We start from the raw sequence: 12,074 nt of genomic DNA, 5'->3' as shown, positions 1-12,074 counted from the left end.
ATTAGATTCATGTCTTTTTCAATTCAGCATGATGTTTATTTAGTAAACAGAGACATATGTGTATCCAACCTGTCTTACAAGTATGGTCAGCTCTGTCACCATAAAAATCAACATGATGACATCTCTGATAGATGAACACGGGGGGTTCACAAAACAATGGGTGACATCAACGAAGCCATGTACATTTTTCAGACAGGTTGTTTTGAATGTATTCTTCAAGATAGAACTGGCCCCATGTCGGTGTAAACAAGGGGAAATCATTACAGTTACATTAGAGAATGAGAAAATATAGAGGGAATGAGTCAGTGAGAGAGACAAAGGGAGACAGGGGGAGGGGGAGCATCATGGAGGGATTATTTGCGACTCTGTGCGGGGATTAGACAGGAACGATGAGCTCTGACACACCAGAATGTGATCTCGCTCTGGCTTAGTGTCACTTTTCTTTCCTCCACTTCTTCTGGCCTTTTCTGCAGGTACACAACTGCTGGCCCATTTAAGTTCACTGCTGCCACATAACTCACCTGCCTCTAATTCTAAAACACACACACACACACACACACACACACACACACACACACAGACACACACACACACACACACACACACACACACACACACACACACACACACGCACACACACACACGCTTCACAAAGCTTACACATGGAGGTGTTCAGTGAGCAGCTGGAGTGGGGGACTATTTCTATGTTTTCCACCTTGGATGCTGCAGCAGAACAAATCCATGTCTTTTTCTAGCCGACTAGAGATCATAATGCAGCGCTCTTTCCAGATGAAGTTATTGTTCCATCTTACTTTGATGAGACACACACACACATTTACACACTGACTCACTCACTAAACTTGCTCTTTTTTAAGTAAAATTGCATCGTTTCATTTTGACAAATGCTCGACTCATCCCCTGCTCTGTCTTTCTATCTGCAGATCTGAGTTAGACCTGGAGTATGATAGCTACCATGAGGACTACTATGACAGGTACTGTCAGACAGCTATGCATGGCAGCTCACACACCTTGTTGCTTGTCTTTGTCACAGGAAGCAGAAGGAAAAGGGTTAAAGCAGATTCTCTGTCCTTGCGGTCCCCAGAAGTCTTTGCTCCCCATCACTGTCAGCCTCACAGCTGTCACTCATATTATCTTTGCTGGCAATGTCGCCTGTTACTGCTTAACAGCCACGCTCACTCAGACGGCTCCCACACGCATACGGACACATAAATGCAATCAACTGAAAGATATATATATTTATATCATGCAGTATATAAACACTTTCCCCAGAGTTGCAAAGACAATGTTTTTGAACAGCCTTGATCAACTCAATCCACTCAATCACAAAAGACATTTTCCCAGATCATGTAGTATATTTGTTTAACATGCATGCAGTTAAAGTTAAAGAAGTTTCATTTAAAGGAAGAATGTTCAACTTTTTGATCCAGTCGATGTCGCCCTTGAGCACCAGCATGAAACACAAACTAACGGCTATTCTCTCCTCCAGCAGCACACCTCCAACCACTCTCCACTCCGATCGCACAAAAGAGTTATGAATTAGAACGCACCGTAATGAAGCATTATTAAGCACAAGCGGTGGACAAAATTGTTCTTTGCTCGAGGTGAATTGCCTGTGGTCTGCATTGTTGTGTTAGCAGTCTAATGTTAGCACACTTTGGTTCACTCATAAATTAATTTTGCACATAAATTGACACGGAATGACCGTGGTCTAACGACACTTACGTGACATCCAAATAATCAGAGAGTAGGAGTTGTTATTCTTCTTTTCTCTAGTCCTTGACTAAAACAGCTTTATATGCAAGGCCCGTCCCGTCCATGTAAACATGACATAAACACTGAGAGAGAGACAAGCTCTCTCCAATGTTTTGAATTTGAACTCCTCATTTTAAAGCCTCAGGTCAGAGTTACATATTGCTCCTTTAATAGCAAACACTTAAAATATATAAAGATTCAAAGTCAAAAACACATAAATCCTACAACCTTGTGAACAAAAACACTTTATATCCAGTCATCAAAACGGCAGTCTTCCGACCTTCAGGGGGACTGCTAAGTGGAGCAGCTTGATTCTTAACCCAGGAGAGAGAGCGTGTCGGGGCTTTAAATGAATTTACTTTACATAAGACCGCCAAAGAGAGGGTCAGCAGTTGGGTCAGAATAGAGTGTTTAAGGACCTAAACAACTGAAGTCTTTTGTGTCTGCTACATCGGTGTCTGAAATTTCAGTCTGTTCCTCCTTGAAATCATTTTGCCAGTTGGTCAGCCTAATTAGCATGAAAGCTAATGACTACTGTATTGCAAAATGGTCAGGATGAGAAAATAGGGCTACTGTACATGTTGATGTTTTTATCAAATTGTTCATACCTTGGTTGTAAGTGTCACACAGGTGTAGCAGTCAGGAAGAAAAAGATAGGTTTGATTTCCTGATGTCCACATTTGGAACTAAGTTTATGGCGGAAGTCACAACTAGCATTGGACTCAAAGGAAAAAAGAAATTAACGTCTTGTTGATAACATTTTCGCTTAATTCAGAGATTTGTTTAACACCATTTAAAACACTAAAAGCAGTTTTGCAATTATCAATAATCTTTTTTGTGTTTACCATTTTGTTATCTCTGCACACACTTCTCTGCATGTGTTTAGTAAGTGCAGTGGTTGTGTAGATGGAGTAGTTGTTTAAACTGTGGCTCTGTATTACTGGCCCACCACTAAAATGCGCAGGGACCTTGATATCCCCCCGGGCCTCACTCATAAACTCCTCACTCAGCACATCTGAATAACAGAATGCAGTCACATAGTCACACGTAGACACTCTCTCACACACACACACACATACACACAAACACACTCACAGACACATGCAGAAATAACACCTCATTTCACTGCATTTCTTGCAAATATTGATGCTCTGTTGCTCCCGGAATTAACTGTCATCTTTTCCTTGGTGTTTTCTTCTCTTAGTTTTTTTTGCTGTGATTTTCCTAGCTCTGCATTTTTCTGTGTTTGCTCAGGGGGGAACACTCACCACTGAATCTCAATTTGTTTTTAACACAGTGCATGATCATTCCCCATGCTGGTGGCTAGCACTGCAGACAGCTCTGTGCTTTTTTGTGTGGGTATGTGTGCGTAATTATGAGAGTTCCAGCATGTGTTTGCCTCTGGATGTGATTGTGTGGGGACAGTGTGTTTGGGTGGGTTTGTTGTTTGTGCACATCAATATGTGGGAGAGAGAGAGAGAGAAATGACTTTTTTTCCAGCTCTCCTCTTGTGCAAACCAAAAGGAAAAGTGTCTTCTAACACACAGATAACAGCCTGAGCTGACAAAGCTGCCTTCCGTGTGGGGTCTAATCCGCAGAGACAAACACTCCCTCTCACATCCACTCACACACTTTTCTGTAATCCTCACTCGTCTACGCACTCCCATTGTCTGAGCTCCCATTCTCTGAGATGACACTTCAAAGCTGGTGTAACAACACATTGTATATCTGCCCCTGCAAACTGCTCTGAAGGACTTTAAACTCCCATAATTCTTTGGTGTCTGTGTCTCCACACATGGACACAATGCTCACAGAACTAATCTCACACACTTATGGTGGCCTAATACACTTTCTTCATCCTCATATGACACGTGTGTCTGAGGCTAGGGAAATAACTTGTTATTCAGTATCAAAATGGAGAGTCTTCACAGAATAAAACAGGACAGAAAACAGAGAGAAAACTTTTCAGGTAGCAAGGCTACGTCTCACTGACTGGATAACAGCCCAATCAGTTAATCTACATTTCTGTCTGACTCCAAGTCCTTGCAGCTGACAGCTTGTCTCCCTGTTGTGATATACAGCAAACAAGCTTTTTAGTCACATAACTTCTCAGGAACCAGACTGTTATCGGCCCAGGTATATAAACAGATTGTGACTAATTCCAGTCTGGATGAATTTCTATCATAATGCATCCTACATTCTCCTAAATTAACAATTTATTCAGAAAAATATGTTTTCTCTGCAGCTCTTTAAATTTGGATTAGTTGAAAAATGTGTTTTACAGTCCTGAGTTTGATATGTAACAGGCGGCTGTGGCTCAGTGATTGAAATAAAGGTTGAACCTTTGAAAAGTTCTTTAGTTTGGGTCGGAAGATATGGAAAATGATTCCGGTCAGAGAATCAGGACAGGAGAGAGGATTCACAGCTCAAGGGTTTTATTCCACGACAGACATGTAGATTTACATAAGCCACTTCGAACAAGGGAGATTGGCATATCTTGTGTCTCATTCGTGGTTTCATGTAGTTAAGAGAATCAATCTACGTATCTTTGTGTGTGTGTGTGTGTGTGTGTGTGTGTGTGTGTGTGTGTGTGTGTGTGTGTGTGTGTGTGTGTGTGGTTCTAAAGGAAAGAAGGAAAAAATATATATATGTAGGTAACACAAATGTGCATCATAACATATATAATATATGATGTCCCTTTTGCAATAGCAATCAATCTTGAAAATGTATCAAAGAAAAACTTACTAACTGGAATAGAATGAAGATAATAACTTTAGTAAGTACATATATGAAACTACATCAAGTAAATATGAACAAACGTACTCTTTTCTGCATTAACGCACAAACATATAACTTAAATGTCCAGGCTGCTCCTGCAGCTGCTCTGCTCCTCCCATACTCTGCTCTGCAGCATGTAAGCCACGTGCTTCATACGGTCCGAGCTCGTTACGTCTGAGCAGGCTCGTTAACTCTAGTCAGGCTTTCTCACAGTGATAGTTGGATGTCTCTCAACCGGAAGGTTGGGGGTTCGATCCCCAGCTCAGTCACATATCAAAGTGTCCTTGAGAAAGACACTGAACCCCTCAGTTCTCGCGCTGCTGAGACAGTGGGGTGTGAATGTGTATGAATGGAATACGTTAATACTGATGGACACTTTACACAGCAGCTTTCGCCATCAGTGTGTGAATGGGTAAATTTGATCTATGTTGTAAAAAGTGCTAAGAGTAGGCAGACAACTAGAAAAGTGCTAAACAAGCTCAAGTCCAATTACTATAATGTTTTTTATCTGCTGTAGACATTTTTATTAGTATAATTGTTTTAATGTGAAAACTCTGCACCTGTCTGAGGTTGTTCTTGTGGTGTTTCAGTCAGCACCACCAAGACTGCTGGCTGCAGTAGCTGGGAAACTCTTTTTCTCATGGAAAATAGTCCAGTGTGACATGGTAGAAACTATGACTATAGCTTTACTTGTTATTTGACGAGTGTGAACGCAGCTGATACTATTCTATAGAACCTTCAAATATTTGCATTTAGATTATTTTAGTACTATGGTTTCAGTCCAATCTAATTCCACTGTTAAACGCTGGCTTTGTGACTTGCGCTTCACAAAGACAACTTAGAAATAAAGCACAACTGCTTCAATCAGTGTTTTCTTGGTGTTGCATCACGTTCTTTTTGGGGGGCAGGGGAAACCTCTGCAGATCATTTTGGCCCTGATAAAAACAAACCACTTTACAATGAACACTGTTGAAATCATGCATTTAAAAAAAAGGTTGCAGCAGCTAGACTCAGGCAATACGTATGTCTTGTGTCCCCTAAGAGTATCGAAGTGACACTGATACATATTAAAACAATATATATGAATAAATCAGTTTTATTCACTAGAGATCATTTTAAGAAATGTTCTCTTATGCTCTCATGTTTACAGTCTTCCTACCTCTGCTCTCTCACTGATCTGTTTACAGTGACACTGCTTAAAACAAATAAAAGCACTTAGATTGGACTGATTCTTTGAACCGTTTATCTTTCGGGGTCAGACTACTTTCTGTGCTTCCAGCAGCTTTTCTTACCTGTGGTTGGTTGACCCTGAAGCTGTAATTCACTTGGTCATCAGCCTCACTGAGAGTCAGGGTCATATTGCTCTCTCTGCTTCCATCCCAGCATCGCCTCTGTTTCTATTAAAACAAGCCCACATGCACAAACACTCAGTGTGGTTTCTGTAAGCACTATAGAGTTTGACTGTGATACACCCCCTGTCACCAGCAATACGAGCCTGGCGGGGAGCTATTGATTGGTCCTGACAGAACCAATTACATTCAGTGACAGATAGAGACATGGAGCTGTCCACAGGGAGGAACAACGTCAGAGTGTGTGAGCGAGAAGCAGAGATAAAAGACAAAGGAATATAAGTATCCATATTTATCTAGGAATTATTTTCCAACATTCTTTCTTTTTAAATCTCTTTTTTACAGCTTGTAGAACAGCTTGTTTGAGCGAGGGCTCTCTTTGAATTTTCTTTGGTCAATGTTAGTGCTGATATACCTATATAATCTTATATACACTTAAAAACTTCTATTGACTCCTTTTTTAAAAGAAAGATGCAAATTTGTTTATTTATTACCCTTATTTATATTATATTATATTATTTTAATAAAGTCAAAGTCCCCCATTTAAAGTGTTGCCTCAATACAGTCAGTAAAGTTTTATCTTTTTAATTTCTAGGGTGTATGACTACCAGCGTGTGCCGGCCTCCTTGTCTCCTCTCCCTCTGGGACCCAGTCTGGCCAAGCGATCCCGTTCCTCCTCCTACTCCACCGGGCACAGACGCAGTCGAGACAGAACCCACTCCAAAAGCTCACGAGCCCACTCAACTAGTTCATCCACAGCCAAGTGTGAGTAATATGTGAAGACTATGTCAAACAAAAGGTTACATAGAAAGCTGCAGATCGACATAGTTTGCCTCTCTGTGTGAAATATTCAATGCTACACAATGTATCCTTACATCTTTAACGTCTCAGCCTTTGAGTAGTCACACACAAATGATGCTGCATTTATTTAACTTAGTGTTTTAATAGACATCTTTCAAAGACATATTGTTTTAGTAAGCGATGGAAATTTGGACAAATTTGCTCTTCTTTTTTTCACAATATTGGAATTAGAAAATAAATACGAAACTCGTATTAATACTGCATCATAGCTGCAGGCAATGTCTTCTTCTGTTAGCATATTAGCACAATACATTTGTTAATCAGCATAAATCATAATCATGTTTAAAATGCACAAATTCACTCCTAATAAAGTGTTTGCTTAATTTGTAAAATCTGAGATGTAGAAATAACAATGTTGCAATCTTCTTCTCCAACTGTAAGAAATGAGCATGTGTGTCTATGGATTACTTCAAAACTCTCCCTAAAGACATGTTCGGGGTGTGTAAGACGTCTTTACATTGTGACTGTCCCTGCAGTGGGCATGGAGGAGTTGCAGGTGATTAAAAAGGAGCTGACTCTGATAAAGACACAGATCGATGGTCTGCTTGACAGTCTGGACAGGATGGACACACAGCGGAATGACCACAAAGGTAAGACGCTCATTCACAAAGACAGTGGAGGCAGGTCACTGTGCAATCAAATGATAGATAATCTATACGCACATCAAAACCAGTGAAAGGCAGAAGCAATATGCCTCTTTCAGATTTCTGCCCTACTACTGGCACCAGTCAAAACCGTGATAAAATTATTCAGGATCTGTGCTAAGAGGACACACGGAGGGGGGAAGGGAAATGTCGTGCACCCGTAGAGTCACTATTTCACCTGACAAATCAATTATTTCCCTCCAGTCAGGATGTTTGTAAAAGTTGAATCAAGGCAAAACTGGGGTGCCGTGCTGGTCTCTTGATATATGACTCTGAGGAAATTATGGAACATGCTGAACAAACAGAGTAGTTAACTGACTAATGCAGTTTCAAACCAAGGACAACAATTCAGGGAGTAAAGGAGCTTTTTTTTCAATTGAGGGACGAGCTGCTGCTGCCCTCATGTGGACATTTGAAGGAAATAGTCAGTGCACCGTCCAACAGGAGCCACAGAACAGAAAGGAAACAGGACAAAGAATTATTATCCTGCCTAAGGTGACAGGTTTTACAGCAATTTTATTTAAACTGATCCTAAACTGAAACAAACTCAAGAAGACCACTTATGTAGTGAGAGAGCGAGAGAGAGAGAGAAATCTTTAGTCGCTGCTACACTTCAATGTTTTTGTAAAGAAAAATCTTAACATCATGAATATACAAATAGAAAGGGTATAAAAAAGAGAACATTTCCTCTGTCTACTACAGTTTGAAAGCTGTATCAACACCTTAAGAGAAGTAGACCTATGTGTGCAAAGACTGTGTAGTCTCTACTTTGAATCACTTTCTGCCAATTGATAGCTCTTATCTTCATATCAATTCATTAACTGCTCTACTTTGTTCACCAGTTCCTCTATCCAGCCTGCTCCCTCTCTCTTTCCTCTCTCTATCTTTGTTTTTCCCTTCATCCTGTCCTTTCCATTCTTGTTTTCTGCCCATCATTGAGTGCAAAGTCAGTAATTTCTTACTCCATGTGTGTGATGTAGGTTCTCCACTGAGAGAGGACAGTCCAGCTGGCTCAGGGTCCGCTCTGTCCGCCAGCAGTCCTGAGCACTCCCTCTCCTCCCTCTCCCCACCCAGCGCCCGCCATCGAATCCACAGGGAGCCCGATGATGACCACCACACGGTAAACACACCTGAAATGTGTGTTTAGTTGTTTTGGAATGTAGTCGGTTAAATTAAAAGACTAATCCATGGGAATAAGCTTGCCTTATAAATCAGAAGAAAAAAAAATCAAAGATCAAATTTGAGATTAGAATTTTAAACTACTGTTACATAATTATTATTATTATAATGTTATCATTAATATACTTTTAGAGTAGCACAAACAACACATTCAGATGTATCAGTCTTGTAAAGAGAACTGATGTAACACTGAGACACCATCATGAAATTGATTTATAATCATGCATCACATTTTACTGAGTCATTCTGACTTTGCAATTTAACCAAATCACTCTGTTTTCTATTTCTGTCTGTCCTGTCTCTCATCGTCTGTCTGTCTGTCCTGTCTCTCATCGTCTGTCTGTCTGTCTGTCTGTCTGTCTGTCCTGTCTCTCATCATCTGTCTGTCTGTCTGTCTGTCTGTCTGTCTGTCTGTATGTCTGTCTGTATGTCTGTCTGTATGTATGTATGTATGTCTGTCTGTATGTATGTATGTCTGTCTGTCTGTCTGTCTGTCTGTCTGTATGTCTGTCTGTCTGTCTGTATGTCTGTCTGTCTGTCTGTCTGTCTGTCTGTCTGTCTGTCTGTATGTCTGTCTGTCTGTCTGTCTGTCTGTCTGTCTGTCTGTCTGTCTGTCTGTCTGTCTGCTGCAGATGAGCAACCACAGCTCAGACCCAGAGGAGGAAATATGAAGGAGGAAAATAAGAAGACATAGAAGACGTGGATTAAGTGCCAAACATGGAGGAAGAGAACATAAACTATGAAGTCAACACACATATCAGAGGATCATCTCCCCTCCAACAGATTGTTCATTTCTGACAACACACCGTCTAATTGTTTCACAACAGCTTGGTTTCTGTGAAGTAGTTTGAGGAAATACCAAAACACTGACACTGGTGACTTTAACACAGTAAGTAAGCTACATACACATAATTGTGAAGATTTTGTTATGTTAAAGTGAGAGAGAGAGAGAGAGAGAGAGAGAGAGAGAGAGAGAGAGAGAGAGAGTGAGAGAGAGAGAGAGAGAGAGAGAGAGAGAGAGAGTGAGAGAGTGAGAGAGAGAGAGAGAGTGGGATCTTATCCTGAGAGTAATTATAAAGATTACCTAGAGGCATGGTGGTAAATTAAACTTACTTTTCATAATCCTGCCTAAGCAGACCATCCTATTGTACTGTGTTAGCCGGGTTGTACAGCAGAAATTTTCCCGTATTAATACAGATATTGCAATATTAATCCAAATGAGACAATAGACTTCTCTGATTAAAAAAAATATGTAAGCAGTTTACCAGATTAGCTTGGTCGCATTAAAAGTCTTTTTCTAAACATGCTGCAAAATGTCAAACTGTTCCCACAGAAATCCTTAATGTGCTGTAATTCTAGTGTCCAAATGAAGCTGTTTAGTTTCTGCTGAATATCCAGAAACTGTCAAATTAAAAGATTGACTCCTGTCTTTTTAAAATATGTGTATTTCTTTTTAATAAAGCTTATGTCTAAGTCTATGTCAGAATAAAAATTTGATAATGCAAACCCAATATAGAATGAGGCAGACTCATAAAGAGTGGGTGGATTTAACTGTTTGAACAGCTAAGGATTATTGTCATTTTCAGGATAAGGGCATAGACTAGTGTGTGCATGTAAAGTAGAAATGAAACTCTCTCTGCAAATGCCAGACTGTTTTGACCCTTCAAAGGAAATCTATACTCACTCAGATTTGATCACTGAAGAGTTTATTTTCTTCCTATACCCAACTTACTGTGAAGTCAATTCAAAATGTAACAATCAGAGTAATCATAGTTATCACTGAGAGGCTGAAAAGATCATTCAGGAGGGAATAAAAGTTGTTTTCTGTTTGAAATGTCATTGTGACTAACATAAATGTTCTAGAAATTATCCTGTTGAAGAAATAAAGGTGTTTTCCCTATTTTAGATATATTAGAGAAATGTTTCAAATGCTCTTCCACCATGTATTTGGCACTTTAAGACATGCAGACGCGCAGGTCAGTGTGTAATATTGTGTATTACTGTAAACTTTTCTGTAATTGTTGAACTGTCTTGATTTGAACCTTGTTTTAGGACTTCACATATGTTTGTTTTTTTTCAAGAAAATAAGCAATGTATGAAGATAATTCATATTGTGTTACATGTTTTTGTTTGCATTCTTAAAATAAGCCAAGTGGAATTACTCCATGTCACAGTAGTAAAAGTATTTTCATATTGAGTATAAATACAGTAAATGGTAGTGTGTTTTTATTTTATTTTAAACTGACATTTGGATAAATAATGGAAAGAATGTGAGGCAGATGGCATTATATAAACAAACAATTTTGATATCGTGACAATGATGGAAGTGCATGTCCTGTTTTAAAACTGGGGTGGTGAGGTGCATTAATGTTACAATAATTGAAGGATACTATAAAAAACAAAGGAACACAGTAAGTGGTGCCAGATTATGGCATGGCACGTTGAACCAGCAACGTCACTGTTCCTTCAAACATGGAGCAATCGAAGGGGACCGGAAAGGACCTCTATATATTTCTGTGTGTGTTGGATCCCAATCAACAGACTGCAGCTGATTCTAGTGGAAGATGTTTGTCTGTTACTTTCTTCAACAGTAGGCTACATAGTGTATGGCTGACCTACACTAAACTATTCCACAAACCAAAGAATTGTACCTGCAGACTATGCACCATCAGCTGTTTCTTTTACAGCCATCATGTCCTGCTGATGAAGCCAAATAAGTGAGGAGGAGACTTGAGACACTAAAGATTCATGTACTTTTAACTATCTGTGGTCTTGTGTGATCCTAACAAAACAATACGTGTGCTTTGAAAATGGGAGGGGGATTTTGATTTAGTCACTTTGAATGTTTTCAGCCAACATTTTGGGAATATAATTGACATATATATTTTTTTAAATAAAATAAGCATGCATTTAAACAAAATAGAAAAAGGGAACACAAATAGGACATAATTTAACGTTTAAATTACGACCTGACTGAAAAACATTAGATTAGAATAGGAAAAATCACACCAGTACATGTAGTTTGAAATTGTTATTTATTATTTGATGAGAAACTGCTCCTATACAGGCCGTGGGATAAGATAAAAGCTCCTGGAAAGGCCTATGCAAATAACCTATTGATATACACCATGGCCTAAATGAAATGTTCTGCTCTTAAAAAGTGATCAATCAACAAGGTAAACAATCTAAACAAAAACATCAGCTTAAATGATGACATCTCAGTCAATAAAACAAGAAATTAAATAGGAGGTATCCCTGATGAATTTTAAGGAGGTTGTAGGTTTTTCAATAAGCATTCAGTAATGATTAAAATAATAATAACAATAATAATAGTAATTAACTGTATTTATGTAACCCTTTTCTTAACAAAGTTAGAAAGTAATACAGAACAATGGAAAAGGAAAGCAGATAAAATAACACAGAGAAAAAGGGCAATAAGAAATAGGTGGTTTAAAAGGCAGAAGATAAAATCAAAAGTCCATTAAAGTCT

General features: G+C 39.2%; 1 protein-coding gene across 4 annotated transcripts in view; it reads left to right on the top strand.

Moving 5' to 3' along the window:
* The window catches only part of LOC132975589 (RNA-binding Raly-like protein), a 63,529-nt gene extending 51,957 nt beyond the window's left edge, over positions 1-11,572 (top strand). For 2 of the 4 annotated variants that reach the window (XM_061040265.1, XM_061040256.1), the window contains exons 3-7: positions 942-992; positions 6,496-6,665; positions 7,238-7,351; positions 8,386-8,525; positions 9,217-11,572. In XM_061040265.1, the coding sequence (XP_060896248.1) occupies positions 942-992; positions 6,496-6,665; positions 7,238-7,351; positions 8,386-8,525; positions 9,217-9,255 (514 nt within the window). In that variant the 3' untranslated portion in view covers positions 9,256-11,572. The remainder of the gene's footprint in view (positions 1-941; positions 993-6,495; positions 6,666-7,237; positions 7,352-8,385; positions 8,526-9,216) is intronic. The other 2 variants (XM_061040280.1, XM_061040273.1) reach the window with 1 other exon arrangement.
* The last annotated feature ends 502 nt before the right edge of the window (positions 11,573-12,074 follow it).

Source organism: Labrus mixtus, chromosome 1 (assembly GCF_963584025.1).
Source record: "Labrus mixtus chromosome 1, fLabMix1.1, whole genome shotgun sequence".
Classification (NCBI taxonomy): Eukaryota; Metazoa; Chordata; class Actinopteri; order Labriformes; family Labridae; genus Labrus; species Labrus mixtus.
Note: the sequence above shows the minus strand (reverse complement) of the source record. Positions and strands in the feature narration are given on the sequence as shown.